The 17,879-nt window shown below is 42.0% G+C and overlaps 1 protein-coding gene across 1 annotated transcript; it reads left to right on the top strand.

Annotated features, from left to right (window-relative positions):
- Window positions 1-5,365: 5,365 nt before the first annotated feature.
- Window positions 5,366-16,412, top strand: rad23aa (RAD23 homolog A, nucleotide excision repair protein a). The gene is made up of 9 exons (XM_031750380.2): window positions 5,366-5,654; window positions 6,493-6,654; window positions 6,804-7,006; window positions 9,398-9,441; window positions 9,959-10,086; window positions 11,454-11,541; window positions 12,735-12,865; window positions 12,964-13,125; window positions 13,263-16,412. The coding sequence occupies exons 1-9, from the start codon at window positions 5,589-5,591 to the stop codon at window positions 13,374-13,376; spliced, it is 1,098 nt and encodes a 365-aa protein (XP_031606240.1). The 5' UTR covers window positions 5,366-5,588; the 3' UTR covers window positions 13,377-16,412.
- The last annotated feature ends 1,467 nt before the right edge of the window (window positions 16,413-17,879 follow it).

Below are 17,879 nucleotides of genomic sequence, written 5' to 3'. Positions count from 1 at the left end.
TTGAATGCCAAACACAAATAACGAGATAAACACATTATAATTAGGTACAGATTGTGAGCGTGTGCGTGGAGTGTAGGCCTTCTGGGTCTCAAAAGTCTCATATTAGCAAGAATCCCTGTGGGCTGTGTACATGACTCACTCATTGTATCGGTGACAGCACCAGCGCTCTCTCACACACACGCACATACACACAGAGCAGTGTGACATATCATGGGTGTGCAGATGATACCGCGCTGTGGGGGTGTACCTGTGGAAGAATAGAAGGATTTCTCTCAGAGGACAGAGAGACAACAGGAAAGAAGAGGAGGAGTGACACAGTCAGTAGTTTCTCTGCCAGCTACACCCCAATTAGAAATTATTTTAATCACACGACATTTTTTCGCTCTTTGAAAGTGTGGTTGTGTTTCGTATATGTTTTACTGATATTCTATACGAATAAGTGCAGAAATGAGTTATAAATTATAATTGACATTTTTCTAAAATGAGCAGGTGCATATTATTAACAACCAGTTAGTATGGGAATCTTTTGGTTTTGAACAGATTTTTTCTTTTATTTTGACACAAACAGGGATAAAACAGGACATGGCAGAGAAAGCTAGCCAAGATATAGCCTGCAACAAATGGTGTCTAATCCTAGCATATGTGTGCATATGGTATCCATATTTGTTATGCTGCTGTTCCCTACAAATTCTGCCTTCAGTTCTGCATTATGTACGTGTAATAGTGGGACTCAGTGAAAAATAGTGGGCCCCGCAATACAAACTAAAGTTTTCCATTGACCTGGAGCTTTATTAGTTCCTACTAACTAAATGAAGAATGACATCTGCATTCAAGTACCATGCTAAAACACTGTTTTCTTTTTTTTGCCTTTTAATATTTTTTGATAATGTTTTTTTCATGTTATGATATCTTTGTAGTGTCTAATGGGATACAAAAAACTCCACAAGCTGACAGAACTCACTTGGCTCTCCTTAACAAGGTTGAAAAATGAATGGCTCGTGGTTAATAATCATTGCTGTCCCCAGATGTAAGAATGACTAACAGACCTGAGGCTCCTTTTTGGCTCATAAAGAATTAGCATGTTAGAGATATAATCAGGGGCAACCCCAAGTGTGCTTTAAAAGTTATCATTAAAAAAATCTTAAGCAGTTCTAAATCATACAAATAACCAGTGTATGGATGCAGGGGTTTGCTTTTGTTAGCAGTCTTGCTGCAGTATTTCAGACCCATTAAAGTTAGGACTGCTGGTATAACTGCGAAGGTTCTCAGTCATCCAGGTTATGGGAGTCTATAGAGCTTGGAAAGAAAAGCGTCTGGACTTCCTTAAGTTGCTTGAAGACGTTTCACCTCTCATCCGAGAAGCTTCTTCAGTTCTAAGGTCAAATGGTGGAGAGTCCCAGATTTAAGTCCAAGGTTTCGGGTGAACCCGCTGTGAAACCTAGCCCCTCCCTATCATCTGTCTTAAGGACGCCAATGTTCCCATTTTGGACAGAGAAGACAGATGGTTTGAAAGAGGAGTCAAAGAAGCCATTTATGTCCACTGTGAACTACCATCTTTGAACAGAGGCGGTGATTTACGACACCAACTGTCTGCCATCTATAATCCAGTTTTGAGATCCCTTCCCAGACGCCTTAACGCCCACTCACATCCTGGGCCTTTTGACCTCAGGAAATCACATGATCGGGTGGGGCTAGGTTTCACAGCGGGTTCACCCAAAACCTTGGTTGATTGCGACCTACACCCGTTTTCACACCTTGGCTCGTGTGATTAGGTAGAGGATCAACAGGGGGTTCATGACCCCCTTGGGGGACACTCCCCTAGAACTTAAATCTGGGACTCTCCACCATTTGACCTTAGAACTGAAGAAGCTTCTCGGATGAGAGGTGAAACGTCTTCAAGCAACTTAAGGAAGTCCAGACGCTTTTTTTTCCAAGCTCTTTAGACTGTTGGTATATAAGACTTCTGACTGCAGCATGTTGTAATAATATAGCTGGTATAGCCTGTATAAGACAGGAATACATGCCACCCACTTGTGTTAACAGCTAGATCGGGGAGTCATCAATAAAAACTGTTACAGTGTTTCAAGAATAGAGCCCAACCGATATAGAATTTTTGAGACCAATAAATCTGATATGTTGGTCATGTGCAGTTACTTATGAGTCCTTACTAAGATAATATGACAATGGAATTAAAAAAATAAGCTTGTTTTATTGTCATAGCAAGTCGCGCACACTCATTTACAGTCTGCCCAACACTGCTTGGAACAGCCGATTGTTACACTCTGCGTTAGCATCTGAGAAGTTGCAGAGTGCCCTCTGGTGGACAAACTATGCTAAATCACTGCACATAACATGGTTGAACGGTGTTTCTACCGTCCCTTCTTTAGTTTTTTTTAATTTCAGTCAGCAAATGGCTAATATCAGCCAATCGGTTGGGCTTCACTCTAGAAGATGGCTCCATGCTCTGGTTGTCTAATGTATTTACCACCTTATTGTGTTAATCAACCGTATCTTTGGCTCCCATTGCTTAATCACTTTAGTCACTCACTTTAAAGTCTGGACACCTAATTTGCATCACACTTGCACTGGCTTTCTATGGTCTCCACATTTCGTTTTAAATGTGGCTGCCCCTCGATACTTTTAACCAAACAGTCATGGTGTCAGATTTGGCGAGTCGTGGCGCCAAGATTTAGTGTTTTATTTACTTTGTAAATGCTTCTTCCATACATCCAAGAGATCATTTAACAGCCATTATTTGCAGTTTCTGGTTAACTCCACAATATTGTAGCACTCTGTTGTCAGGTGTGTGGCTTAAGTGAGGCTGATGTAATTGAGGTTTGACTGCAGCACTCTAGCAAACAGCCAAGCTTACAGTCATAATATATCTTCCTAGAAAAGACTGTCGTTTTGTTTGAACAAAATAAAGGCCTCCAGAAAAACACACACACATGCACACAAAAGCGGACACACAATCACAGACATTTAAGTGGGTCTGTGTTTAGAGCCATATGCCTGCAAATGCGGCTGGTCTCAATAAAACATGGTGGTTGGTTGTTAATCTTTAATAGTTCTGTCCTTGAGAATTAACCCAGATGAACACACATTTAGGGCACCATCCTCTCTCTCGCACACACACATGCATTCACCGTCTCTCATTCTTCTTCATCAATCTCTTACGCTCCAACCGTTCCCCCTTTGACACCCTTCTCCTTTCACTTCATCACTCTGTTCCTTCCTCTCTCCGCTCTCTTTCTAATCTTGTCTTCACTTCCCTCTGTTCTTCCGTGATCTCTCCCCTCGTAGCCCTCACCCTTTTTCACCTGATTTCACACAAAACAGGGTAAGCCACTTTGGTAGCGGTAGTATCAGGTGGGACAAAAATCACCAAATACAAGTATAATAAAGGTTGCAAGGGGGAAAAAAATCTTGAGAAGAATAGGAGGATGATAATGAGGAGGATGAGGAGCAGCGGGAAGAAGAGAACCGACAGGGAGACCCTCGCAAACCTGGCAGTGAACGATGGAAGGAGGGGGTAACCTGATAAAAAATTGATGTCACAAAGCTGGCTCAAGACTTGACTGATCGTTGGCTCAATGTATGTGCACATTGTTGTGTGCGTTTGTAACAAATCACACACGTAGGCTATTATATTAGATTACTGTTGCACCTACCACAGTTTACCTTCATCTAAAGGTTTGTAAAATGGGAACAAGCTATTCTCTCATTCCCCGTGTTTCTCAAAAGGCACAGTCGTGTAACTCTGAGTAAACTCGCCAACCTTTGCATCCACCCTCTGTAGTACAGGCTTAGCATGTGTTGATGACAGTGCCCAGTTCCCATTCTCATGAAGGCTTCAGTTAAACAACCAAAGCAGCATCACATACAAACACCATCTCTCACACGCACACGTTGGTTTTTATTACTCAAAAATTTCCCATGTTTTCTATTCCCCTCTTCATTTTAATCAGAATGTGTTTGGCAGTGGTCAAACTCTGCCCTCTGGTGACTGTAACACTAAACTACACTGATTACTGATAAAGTGCGAGCTTGCAGTGTGTGTTTGAATAAGATGCCAACAAACCATCCTCCAAACTGCTTTCACTGTGTGTGTGTGTGTGTGTGTGTGTGTGTGTGCGTATACCTCATAGGTAGTTTTTGTCAATGCGCAAGATAGAGTAGCTAAACTTTACAGTTGTGATGTTTTGCTCAGAATCAATACAGGGCTGAGTTTATAGGGGACTTTTATTGTAGCAAAACTATCTGTCCCCATATGCTGGGGACATTTCCAATCTGAAAGCGCTGCAAAGCCTGGGAAGTAGGTCCTGAGGAAGCTGCAGCACCCTCTGGTGGATGTTAAAGGATGTGAATTTTATTTTGCCTTTTTTGTAGTTACTGTACGTAATATTTCAGTTTCAGTAAGGAGTTAAAAAGTGGATCTTTCGTGTACTTGTTCGTGTACATATATATATATCAGATATGTGGTCGATTTCTAAACGCACCAGAGGAAAATGGCCATGCAAAAGGCAAACTTAGGATATCTTCAGTAATCTATTAATAATGGGATAATAGAAGCACCGACAGTATTTCTCTCATGTTCAAAAAACAAAACGAAAGAAAAAGAAAAAAGGAACACTTAGAAAATTTTTAGTTTCCATAATTGGTATATTTTAAATCCAGACTGCCAAGGTTTCCACTGACTGTTGTTATGTCATTTTCTTCCCATTGAACACACTTTCACCGTGTCCTTAGGCACAGCTTGCTAGTACCGGGTCGGTCCGCCTTTTTCCTTCAGAAATGCTTTAAGTCTTCATGGCACAGATTCAACAAGGTGCTTTGTGTTTATGGTTTGATACAGACGGATAGTAAGTGTTACTAAACGTTTAAAACGGCTTTGTTCTCTGTAGGTACAGAATTGAAATCATTACACAGCTTCATTTACAGACTGTGTCATACAAAAACAGCTGCTGCTTAAAAAGGTCTTTGGGTGCTCACTAGTGTAGCAGCTGCCGTGATCTAATCACAAGATTGATTTTTTATTATTATGATTATTTTAATTTATTTGCTACAAAACAGACATATAAAGATTTAAAAGTCATATAATGCTGACCATGTACTTCTATAAAGCCAGTTATCTAACTACCAGTTCGTTATTGTTTTGGCAGAATTTGATATGTGCATCACATTTCAGATAATATAAACTCAATTTTACAATAGCATTAAGTTTTCTGACTTTAGCCTGTTGTAACTCTAATTGGCCATATTTTCATAATATTTATCCCATGTGGATATGCTGTCAATATTACCATTCAAAATGACTGTGTAGCTATTAGATAGAAACCCCATAGCTTGCCATAGTCGCGGAGCAGAGCACGTGAACGCGAGATCTCGTACCCTCTAGCGGAGCTTTCCTCGCCGCACCACCAACTTGTCACCAAAGATGGCGATTTGCTGAGTGCTCATGGATACACACATTTCTCGGCTAGTTGTTATCTTACCCGAAACGCCAACTTTAAAAACAAATTAACTGTTTAGCGAACAACTGTTTCTCCGTTTGAAGCACCTCTGACCCAGCGTCAGTCGCCGCTACCATGCAGATCACACTTAAAACGCTGCAGCAGCAGACTATTCAGATTGAGATAGACCCCGAACAAACGGTGAGTGGCTATAGCTAACGTGCTTTAAGCTAACAGTGCTAGCTGCGGGACCTGTGTTTTGGCTTTGCGTGAAGACCCGACAGCTTCCAGTTCGTTTATATTACACATTAAAGAACGACTAACAACTAGATTCGACTGGAGGATTCGCAATAGTCGCGCACGTTACAAAGTGGCAACCCACAAGAAACCGCAAAACAACGCGACGCCTCACTTCTGTGATGAGTTAGCGTTAGCAAGCTAGCTAGCAGAGTAGCCCATTATCAAAGTCATAGCGACACAGTTTTAAACGACTTTTTCCATCATTTAAATATCGTTTCGCGGTTGTGTCTACTGCTCTTTGTTAAAGAGTGATATGGGTTAGGATTTAAATCTAATATCTTTTGATGAACGCAAGCTGTGGACTACGCTCGTGATTGCTAATGCTAACGCCTATGACACTGCCAATTGCGATTAGCTTCACTCAGAAACTGACTCTGTCTATTAGCATGTCCTCACATCCGAAGGTGTAGCTTGCAGGGCCCATTGTTAAGTGATATATTATAATGAAATAGTACGAGCATACTCACAGTGGATATAATTCTAGTGACATTCCAAAATTTGGTTTTTTAGTAAACACGTAATAGACTAGGACTAGGTGTGAAAGAGACCACTGCATTTTATAGCATTAGTAGACCTAACTTTAAAGCTGAAGTCAGCTAGGATGACTCCCTGCTTTGTAATGACTTAAAGGAAAGCCGGTCATCTAATATTAAACCTCTGGTATTACAAGCACTGGAAGACATGTCATGGATAATAATGAGTTCTTGGGTGTTTTTTGATTTGTTATTATTACTATTAGGTGAAGGCCTTGAAAGAGAAGATAGAAGCAGAAAGGGGAAAAGACAACTTTCCTGTATCCGGGCAGAAGCTGATATATGCTGGGAAAATTTTGCAAGATGACACACCAATTAAGGACTACAAAATTGATGAGAAGAACTTTGTTGTAGTGATGGTGTCCAAGGTGAGATCCTAATTAATACTTGTGGCTGACATTAGTGTATTTGGCTTCTTTTCATGTTAAACAGATTTAACAATATGTTGATAGTCTAATAGCACTTTTTTTTTATTTTTTTTTTTTTATTTTTTTTTTTTATTATAAATAAACAAAAGGCTAAGCCTGCAGCTGCAGCCTCACCATCAGTCTCAGAAGCACCCAAGCCCCCAGTACAGGACTCTGGCTCCACATCAACAGCTGCCCCGACTACAAACCCAACTCCAGCCCCAGCCCCAGCCCCTGCAGCTGTCCCCATTCCTAGCGGGGAGGCCAAAGAGGAGTCAAGTGCCGTAGCCACAGAACCACAACAACCAGCTAGGTACACTCTCTCTGTTACTAAAGCTGTTTTTCTGCACTGCCAGCTGAACTCTTGTAGACACTACTAAATGGAGATAATTGTATGATCAGCACAGCTCGGACATTAAACAGCCTTTAACCAGCCAGTGTCATATTATAGAGTCTGTCTGGTTTCTGAATGCACCTAATTTGTGCCAGTGCGAGAAGATTGTAGGCAAAGTCACAGCTAGCAATTGTACATCCTGTGTCCTGCCTCCTGCTCTTTTCAGGCCTGCATCAGAGCCAGCCCTGCACATTCTTAACTATTTTATAGGAAAATGTGTCAAAAAGTGTAATGATTCCAGTAGCTGGAAAAATGGCAAATATTGTCTGTGATAATTGGCCGTGCTGATCATTAAAGTTTACTCTGTGATAAAGGAGAAAACTGGATGATGTCACTACATCATATTTTCCAGAATATGTGTAAGTGGGAAATGTTTAGAGCTGTAAGAACTGTGCATCAATTAAGAGATTGGTGGGAAATTACAATCATAAATTAGTCATTTTTTTCCTTTTTTAATTCTCCAAGCTGATAAGCCATTGATTCCTGCTTCTGTTTATCACGTTAAGTGGATGTCTGCCTGGTTGTAGACGTACAAGTCGACCATCTTTGGTTGTTAAAAACCAGTCGGCTCGATTAATGAATAATGAAAACAACTGTAGGTATTACATTTTAGTAATAAAACGTATTATAGGACTTGTTCCGATAACTTTTAAGATAAGAACAGGGATGGTTTTAACCTGAGCACATAACTCATAACTGCAGTGCTTCCCATGCACACAGACTCTTGGTTGAGCTGCCTCATCTGGTGACTTAAAAAAAAAAAAAATTCTATTTATCAATTTAAGAGAATCACCATCCAAGGTGGAAATTCTCTTAGACTGATATTTATAGTGGAAATCAATCCTGTCTTTTTTTGGTCAAAGATCAGCTGCAGATAACTAGCCAGCCATCCCTTTTTCTGTCTCGTGTCATCCTCCTGACAGTCTCGCTGACCTTGTTGCTGTTGTGTTGTTTCTTGATGTCATTCGGCTGCTTAGAATCTAAATCTGTGGGATCTGCTCTTAGGCTTCATGGGTTATAGAGTTTGTCAATAAGTTAGCTAAATTACAAACCAAAATGTTTTGCTTTGTATTTGGCAGGCATACCTTGGAAAAAGAGATGTGCATGATTAAGTCTGTAATAAAATCATTTTAAACATTTCCAGTGTGTCTGAGCACGAATTGACCTGCTTGTATGTACTGGACTCATGTATAGTTAAATCTGCATACTGACGATCGCTTTGAATACACTGTTCAACAGAGTTACAGCTGCCCAACTACATGTGTACCATTGATTATTACTGTTTCCTACTATGTACCATTATGTGGTATATTAAATAATTTAGCATAATAACTCATTTAGCGATTTGAAAAGCTTTTCAGCTAGGACTTCCACTTGGGAGTGAGTTGCCAGCAACAATGATGCCAAGCAGCAAAGCCACAGTTAGCCATCTAGCTACAACTGGTATTGGAATCTGGTAGCATCAAATTTATACTGTTATCTGATAATGAAATTAAAAAAGTTTACTAGAAAGTTTGCTAGAAAGATCGCCTGTGCTTTGTATTAGCTAGCTGGCATAGACACTGTAGTTCAAGTCTAGTGTCTAAGCCTGAAATCAGGCAAACAAGTTTCAGCTAATGTTGCCCAAAAGAAATCCTAAGCTTGACCCTAGTTTTTCCCTGACTGAGCCATACAGTTGGTTGTATGGGCATTAAAACTAGCTTTTAGTTATGTTCATTAAGTTAGCTAACGTTAGCTTACCTGCTTAGTCAGTCAGTTTAATGCAGCAGCCTCCTGACTAATCTGAACTTGCTTTATCTCCAGTGTTGTTGGTGGTAAAATTTTCTGAAGTTACACCAGAGTTTGTGTTTTTTGAGTTTTGTGAAATTTGTGGTTGTCTGAGAAATGTCCGCTTGTTGACGTTACGTCATCGGCGGACTCTCTTGGCTAATTGGTAACGCTGCAAGGAAGGTTAAGAAAGGCACTGAGGCCAAGCATACAGGAGTGAATATTATATTTTAGACTTTCTGTGGAAAATATGTGGGACATCAAGTCCACAGGCCTTTAGAAGCAACTGAGAAGGTTTTGGTGTTGCTTGTTTGTTTTTGTTGTTTTTTTTGTAAATGTGTTTTAATCCAGTTTAACCATTGCCTGTATGATTTTTTTGTTTGTTTGTTTTGTTAATTGGATTGAACAGATGTTGATCACCAAGCTCACCTCCATCACCATTGCCTGGTGCCTCTCTCAGCACAGCCTCCGTTCACATTAAATCACAGGAAACTTGTCTAATGTATATATTTTTTTCCTTCGCTCCAACTTTCTTTTTTGTAGCTCCAGTGGTGGAAGTCAGGGCCTGGATGCATCCTCGACGCTGGGTAGGTAAAGCATGCTATCAGCCTGACATCACAGGATGGATAAAAGCAGCTGGCGCCTGTCTTAATGAAATAGATTTATTTAAAAAGTAGCTGTTAAAAGTGAACTGTACAGAGACAGACAATAGACTGTGTTGTGTAAAGCTTACATGAACAACCAGAAGCTGTTACTGTTGTAAAAGTGGGACTTCACTGGCTGCAGTGTGCTACATGCCATTTCTATATTTAGTCTCTGACAAATGCAAACCGCCTCTTGTTGTGCCTACGAGTAATGGGGGATTCCCATTATAAGAGAGGGGAGTCATTCCATTTAAATCCATATTGTAATGAAAAGTTTGCTGAGATTCTATTTCAGTGTTTTCATGGTAAAAGCTCAGAGTCGGAAAATTGTGGATTTAATTTGTCATTACGATAAATTGTCATGTTTGATGAAATTTCAGAGGATACATTCTTTTTAATCATGTTGATTTACAAACAAGCATACAATTTTTGTTTCAAACTTTTACATCTGCCCTTTCAGTGACTGGAGCGGAGTATGAGGCGATGCTGACGGAGATCATGTCTATGGGCTATGAAAGGGAGAGAGTTGTGGCTGCGCTACGGGCCAGTTTCAACAACCCCCACAGAGCCGTGGAGTACCTCCTTACTGTACGTCACACACATCAAGGGGAGGGGGTTATAACATGAGCTAGTCAAGGTGGTGGGAGTCACTCTCCATAATGCATACTGCATGAAAACACAGTAGCTGCATTGCTGCTGCTGCTGGTGACGCTGAGACACTATTGAGATGTTTGCATACAGATATGAGTGATTTAGCCACAGTAGCCATAAGTGTGGCTAAAATGGCTTTAATCTGTTTCTCTATGTGTATAAGACTCACTCTAAGGTTGTTGGCAGCACACAGACAGACATGTTGATCTTTTAAAGGTTGAGATAAAAGAGCATTTCTGCAAATATTAGTTACAGTAAGCTCTAATTTAAAAGACCAACAGACAGAAATACCCATCTTTCACATGGATTTAACTCGGGTAAAGTATTGAGGTTTTGCAGACACGTGACCAATAACCAGTTTGGACTCATGGTGACAGTGGGACCAGTCACACAGGCCTAGAGACCATCTGGCAACCACTGGTACTGAGGGAAAATGTTGCTGAAGCCCGTTAAACAGGCCTACAGACTGGTCAGTCACCTCTTGGCAACCAGCTGTCACTAGGGAAAGATGTGTATTCCTCGACTGCTCAGTACCACATAGCTGCTGTCCTAGTTTGAATGAAAGTGACAGACGTGTACACAAATGCTGTTCAGCTGCTCTTGGAGCTGTTTTGAATCTGTGCAACGTAAACCTGAAGCGGAGACAGTTTGCCTTCAAAGTGAAAGCTGCTCCTTTGGGAACATGTTGCTGGAGCCCTTAGGAACAACATTGACTGTACACGTGATTGATCTCCATTTCTGGTTTGCGTCAGTTTTTCACGTTGTGCTCCTGCTCAGCTTGTAGAGTCTTTGGAGACAAACGCATCAAAAACAACTACAGGAAACTTGCAATCACCAGGAGGTTTTTATTGCAGCACCTTCTTTGCAACAGACTTCATCCAGCAACCTCCAGCAACCACTGCCAACCACTTGAGGAATACACATTTCCCTAGCAACTGGTTTGCGTTATGTCCAATATGGCGGATAAATCTCAAGCATGATGTCACATTAAAAACCTCAATATTTTGATTAGGTTTTTAGTCTTTTAAGAAAATGTAGCATTTGATTAATGAGTGAAAACATAGGATGTCGATATACTTTCTAAGTAGCAGGAAAAAACTAGATTAATTATGATTATAACTGTCAAACATGTCTTTGAATATACTCTTCTACTTTTGGTTGTGGCTGTTAGCTGTGAAATATGCCTGTGTTGCTCTTCTCTTGACACATTTAACACAGCGTGGCTATTGCAGTCTGCAGAATGACCGTAGACTTTAATGCTCTTAGCCTGCTTAAATGTTTGACAGTTGTATTGTTGTTTGCAGGGTATCCCTAGCAGCCCAGTCCAGGAGAGTAATCCCCCAGCGCAGGCTCCCACATCTGGAACCACAGAAGCTCCGTCTGTACCAGAAGGTAGGGCAGCCGACTTGCTGTGATCCAAAACAAAACATAGTGTCAAGTGTGTTTGTGCATCTCTGTCAGCTGTGTGATAAACAACACAGTAACTGGCACTGCGTAAGCTTTGATTGATTTTAAAAGGTAGAAAAAACATGTCTCGCATCAAAAATGAGATTTTTTTCCAGAGCACTGGAATATGTGACTGCTGCAGGGGTGTAGACAGAGCTGCACTTAATAACTGTCACTGCAAGATGACTCATCGTGACTCAGTAGTGGCTAAGGGGTTCTCCACCACAGGCTTGTATGTAGTGTTGTTAAACCTGTTAGATGGCATCAAACCTGCACGTCCATCACATCACTACAGACTTGCTGCTCGCCTGTAGCCTCTTTCTGACTTCCAGTTAGTTTATCAGGACCTGTTGGGAGACTCATCATGGATCTGCATGCATGTATACAAATACACTCTTTACTATGCAGTGCACACGCCTGTTCCAAGTCTGTAACATCTTGTTTGGGATTATGGGAGAAGTCATTACTTACAAACATTATGTGAAGTTTCCCATTTAGCTGTACCTACTGACTTGTGGCATCGCTTTGTGTTTAATGTTTAATAATACATCAAGAGTTCAGTGTTTAATAGATCATGTACATTTCTGTGGAGGAGGTTGAGTGAAAGAAGGTTTTTGGTAATAATTGTAAGACTAGAAAAGATGACCTTTAAAAATCAGTAACTACATTCTTACATTTCTTACATCATCTAACAAAAAGATTCATCAGTTCATTTTTGGGGGGCTGGGTGACTTGTACACAGTTCTCTATCTTCAGACCCTCAAAAATAATTAGACAAATGAGTTTGATGGCCCAGTGAGGCCTGTGCCCTGTGACTACATGACAGCTTGAGCAGATGCAAGATCTGAATTAAAAGCCACTGGTGGTGTGCAGAGGCAAAATTAGATCGGTGTTAAAATGACATCATTGTCCAAATACTTATGGACCTGAATGCATGCAGCCCAGCTGTTCAGTCTTTGCCATCAAAGAATAAGTGATTAGCTGTTTGAGCTGGTAGTGTGCAACATTGTTGATGTAACTAATCCCAAACACACACATGGGTCACAGCTGCAGGCTCTTACAAGTTTCCTGGTGGAAATGTTGAAACTTAGAAAGAGGACAAAGCTCTCTGACTGTTGCTCATTGTTTTTGTGCTCTAGGAGAGAACCCACTTGCATTCCTGCGCACTCAGCCCCAGTTCCTGCACATGAGACAGGCCATCCAGCAGAACCCTGCTCTGCTTCCCGCTCTCCTCCAGCAGCTAGGCCGGGAGAATCCTCAGCTTCTACAGGTATCACAGCCTGTCTGCACGGATGACGAATTCTCCTGCTGCTCGTCTCTGTGAGAAGCTTTTTAAAATTCTTCTTTTTTTTCCCCTCTCCCAACTAGCAAATCAGTCAGCATCAGGAGCTGTTTATCCAGATGTTGAATGAACCAGTGGGAGAGGGGGGAGATGCACCAGAGGTTGGAGAGATGGGGGCAGCAGGGGAGGAAGGCGCGCCCGTCAACTACATCCAGGTTACACCTCAGGAGAAGGAAGCCATTGAAAGGGTGAGCGAAGAGTAAAGGTTAAACATCGGCAGTATCTTTTTTCTTTTTTTTTTTCTAATTAAAAAAAGGTGGTTGGTTTTAAACGCCTGTCTTCCTCTTCTCCTTCCTCTGCTCTGCCATGACTTCCAACGGAGCAGTTAAAAGCGTTGGGTTTCCCTGAGGCTCTGGTGATTCAGGCCTACTTCGCCTGCGAGAAGAACGAGAACCTGGCGGCCAACTTTCTCCTCAACCAGGGGCTGGAAGACGACTGAACAGCAGAGGATCACTGCCTTCCTGCTCCTCCCTCCTACCCTTCACCCCTCTTCTTCAGCTCAGCATAAAGACTGCACCCCCAGATTTTACTGTACAACCTCAGCTCAACCCAAACAGGAGGGGGGAAGCCAGTGACGGGAGAAGGGTGGAGGGGGGTGGGAGAAGAGGGGTGGCGGGGCAGGGGGAAGGGAAGGGGAGATGGGGGAGGGTTTAGGTTTTGGAGGGATTACAAGTACACAAGGTCGGCGGTTGTGTGCAGGATGGTCGGGGCGGTTTTAAAGAAGAAAAAAAAAGTGTGGAAGAATTATGAAATCCACGTGAATTCCAATGGAATGTGTGGGGTTTGTTTAGGGGAGATCTATAATTTGATTTTAGACGCGCTTTGTGAACATTAGGGAGGGGGAGGGAGGGGCGGGGCAGTGAGAGTGTGTGCTCGTGTCTGCGTGTGTGTCCACGTATGCCTGTGCAGATGGGTGCGATACAGTTAAGCTGAAAAAGTAATCGATCTCGCATTCTCTAAGTTTGTTAATGCTGTAGCCGGGATTGTAAGGAAGCACATTACTCCTCACCGCACATAGTCTGTGTGTGAGTGTGTTTGTGTGTCTGTGCGTGCGTGTGCATGTGTGTGTAAACTGCTCGTGTGTACAGTTGTAAGCCGACAGTGGAGGAACACCATTTGGCATAGATGGTCTGGTTCTTGCTGCCCCCCCTTTTTTTTTTTTTGTCCTGTGTGTCTGATGTGACATTGCTGGGAACCATCGGCCCAAATGAGAACTAAACTGACAAATGAGTATCTGGTTTTCCTGTTCCTCACTTTGTCCTGCCCAGTCAGGAGTCTCTGCAAACACTGTGCCCGCCTACTCAAACATCTGAGGGTTTTATGTGCGCTGACAGCTTCTGGTGCTAATTAACACTACTCATAAACATCTGCTGACGCATCACGTTTTACAAGCTTCCAGTGGTGTACTCTGTAAGAACACGACTTTAACTTGTGGTGGCAGGTGTATGTGCCGAGGATTAGCGTATGCAGTGCCAGGTCACCATCGCTTTGCATCGGTTCATACTCATGAGGCTTTAGATGAACACAGCTGGTGCTGTACAGCTGTTGTTCCGAAATAACCTTTCAAAGAGACAAACTTCTAAATGACAATCACGAAGGAAAAACCCTACAATAATAACTAGGAATGAATGACCTAATGCAGTGAATTTATATTTCAAAGAATTTCTCCATATTGATGTGTATGAGTCACTCAGTTCACAGAGAAGACTGCGTCATGTAAACCGTTAATTAGCAGAGCTTTGTAGCCGCCTCTTCTTTTTCTAACTCAACAGGTTGCATTAGAGTAGACTTGTTATGCTTTTCCTTTTTTCTGTCATATTTATGTAGTGTTAAAATTATGGAATAATAAACATAGCAAAGAGTTTCAACTAATGATTCATGTGTATATACAAGCAGGTGTCAGACTGCTTTAAATGATCACTTTCAGGCAGTTTTTTCTTCTCTTGGCTCTGTATGATGTCACAGAGAGGGGCGTCCCTAAGGCACGGCAGCCCCACCCACCTGCTGCTCAGATCTTCTGTTTCTTGAGAGTCTAGTTTAAGATGAGGATTATTTTGAGCTGTGAGTCATGCGTCGCCTCTCTAGCAGAGTCCAAGAATAAAAATGCAGCGCTAAAAGTGAGCATGATAGTTCCCCTTTAAGAACAAGTGAACTCATTGTTGTCTGATTACTACCTTGATACAGTGTAGTAACATGTCTGGGGTGTTTACAAAAGCTTTTTCTCTTTTTTATTTCAGTTTCCTTCTAAATCAGCTTTCGGACACTAAAAAATAAAAGGAAAGGTCTGGAAATCAAATAAGCCTTCCGCTTCCTCGTGGAGCAGATAAGCTGTAATCATCCTGGTCTGTGGCAAATTGTCGTTTGAACTGAATTTAAAGTGATGTGGCTGAATAGGAGCGTGAATAAAGCGGAGATTCAGTTATGCTAAATTCACTTAGCTGTCATTGTCTGAATCTTGTGACACAGAGTCTGAGAGGGCCATGCAGAAAAACATGCTCCTCTTCCCTTTATAGTCTGATTGGCTAGTTTCCTGTTACCGTGTGTAATGTGTAGTTATCATTAAGAACAAAAACCCACTAAAGTCATTTGAGATGTTGGCCCTTGCACACCTGCCCCCGATCATAAGGCCGGGCTCTTACTTTGCAGTAGTGTTGATCGACACACAGAGGCGCGCACGGGTTGGATTGAAGGCTACAAGTGCACACAAAGCAGCTAATGAGGAGTAATGTGAGGAACAGATCTGATCCATCATCACCATCATACCCACTGTATGTGCACACGGGCTAATGACCCACTACAGATGACGGTGTTTTGAAGCTTTGCTGACCCGGGCCCTGTTCTTCACACGTGTTGGGTGACTAAAACCAGCTAGCATGCTGCTATCAGGCTAAAACAGAGTGAATTGTCACACAGTTCATTTGGTCTGAAAGCAGCCTGAGGACTGATCACCTTGGATGAAGTTCTCAGTGTGTGGAGCTGGAGCCGGAACTCCAATCGGCACAGTAGCTTTAAAATAGTTCTGCAGGTTAATTTAGGATTTTTAGTGTTTAAAAAGATACATTGTCATTCTGATGTCTATCTTTTAATGGGTTGTGCGTTTTTTGTTTGTTTTTTTTGTCATGCATAGATACAGTTAAGATTAAAGACACAGTTATGGATTTTATTAAGACATTTGGATCAGAAAATGAAAGTGGGATTCCACAACTTTGGCTTCCAAGAACCAAAACAGTCCAGGTCTCGTATCATATTATCAGCAAACCTTGAACGACTTGAGGCGTCCACACGCGGAGAACGGGGCCCCGGTTTGTGGTGTGTGAGGTGGGGATGTGATGTGGGTCTGCGAGGAGACGGTAACTGTTCACTGCAGTCTCATCCTGTGTGTGTGTGAGGGCAGTTTATACTGACAGCTGTCCTACAGCATCAACATGATCTTAGACTATGCTGTGCTACATTAAATATCAGCAGTCTTTCAGGCCTCTGACTCTGTGTGTCATTTGCATCAGCATGGATCTCACTCGCTGTTCGCATCATACACTCACCTGGTCAGGAGGTGCCCTCTAGTGGTTAAATATGCTCCTAACTACAGCCAATAAACGGCCAAGGAGGCCAGTTTCCACCTGTTACCTGAGCTGCCTGTCTCACTACAAAGACTGCCCATCCTGTATTGGATAAGCAGATGAAGATGGGTGGATATAAAAGTACCATAAGATTTGAAAAATATAAACCAAAAAAAAGACTGAATTTTTTGATAGTTTTCACATAAAACATCTGCATGTTGGATTGTGAGGGTGAACTGAAATGTTTTAGATGTCGACAACCACAAGACCTGAGGAATGTCAGCGGGACAGGAAAAGAACAGTGGTAGGATGAACACTCATGTTTTCACACTTAATCATGTCATATATGTCATCTTAAAACATAAAATAGTCTTTTCTGACTGTTAATCAGAGCACCCACTGACAAAGTGGAAATAGAAATGATTAAGGTCATTCACCCTACTTTGTACAGTCCTGATCAAAAATTTAAGCCCACTTGAAAAATGGCAAAAGATCATATTTTGCCTGGTTGGATCTTACCATGGTTCCAAGTCGAGCATCAACATGCAACAAGAAGTGGGAGTGAGACAAAACATTTTTTTGAGTATGCAATTTATTGAAAACAACGCTTAAACTGAAACAGGCTGCTTTACAGCTGTTGTAAGACCACACCTAAAAAAAAACACCTGTAAAGACCCCAAATCAAAACTCAAAGTTCCAAACATCGTTATTGTTTCATCGTTATTGTTGATCACTTCAAAAATTTTGTTGCGGCAAGCTTGATGCAAGTGTTTCTATGAGGTAAGTGGGAACATTTCTCCAAGTGGTGAAGACGGCTGCACGAAGGACATCTGCTGTCTGGAACTGTTGTCCATTTTTGTAAACTTCCCTTGCCGTCCATCCTCAAAGGTTGTCAATTGGATTTAGGTCAGGGGAAGACGCAGGATGGTCCAAAAGAGTGACGTTATTCTCCTGGAAGAAGTTCCTTGTCCTGTGGGCATTGTGTACTGTAGCATTGTCCTGTTGTTACCACACAGACGAGGGCCCTCAGTCATGAGGGATGCTCTCTGCAACACCTGGACACAGCCAGCAGCTGTTTGACGCCCCTGCACCTCCATTGTTCCACTGAAGGAAAAAACACCCCTTTCTCATTACATTTTTTCTCATCAGAGAAAACTTTCTTCCACCTTTCAGTGTCCCATCTTTGGTGCTCTCTTGCAAAGTCCAAACGGTCAGTTCTGTCGCGTTCAAGGAGACGAGACCTTTGAAGACGTTTTTAGTTCTTGAAGCCCTTCAGTCTCAGATGCCATTTGATGGTTACGGGGCTGCAGTCGACACCAGTAACGGCCTTAATTTGGGTCGAGGATTGTCCAGTGTCTCGACGGACAGCCAATTGGATTCTCTGG

Source organism: Oreochromis aureus, linkage group 4 (genome assembly GCF_013358895.1).
Source record: "Oreochromis aureus strain Israel breed Guangdong linkage group 4, ZZ_aureus, whole genome shotgun sequence".
Classification (NCBI taxonomy): Eukaryota; Metazoa; Chordata; class Actinopteri; order Cichliformes; family Cichlidae; genus Oreochromis; species Oreochromis aureus.
Note: the sequence above shows the minus strand (reverse complement) of the source record. Positions and strands in the feature narration are given on the sequence as shown.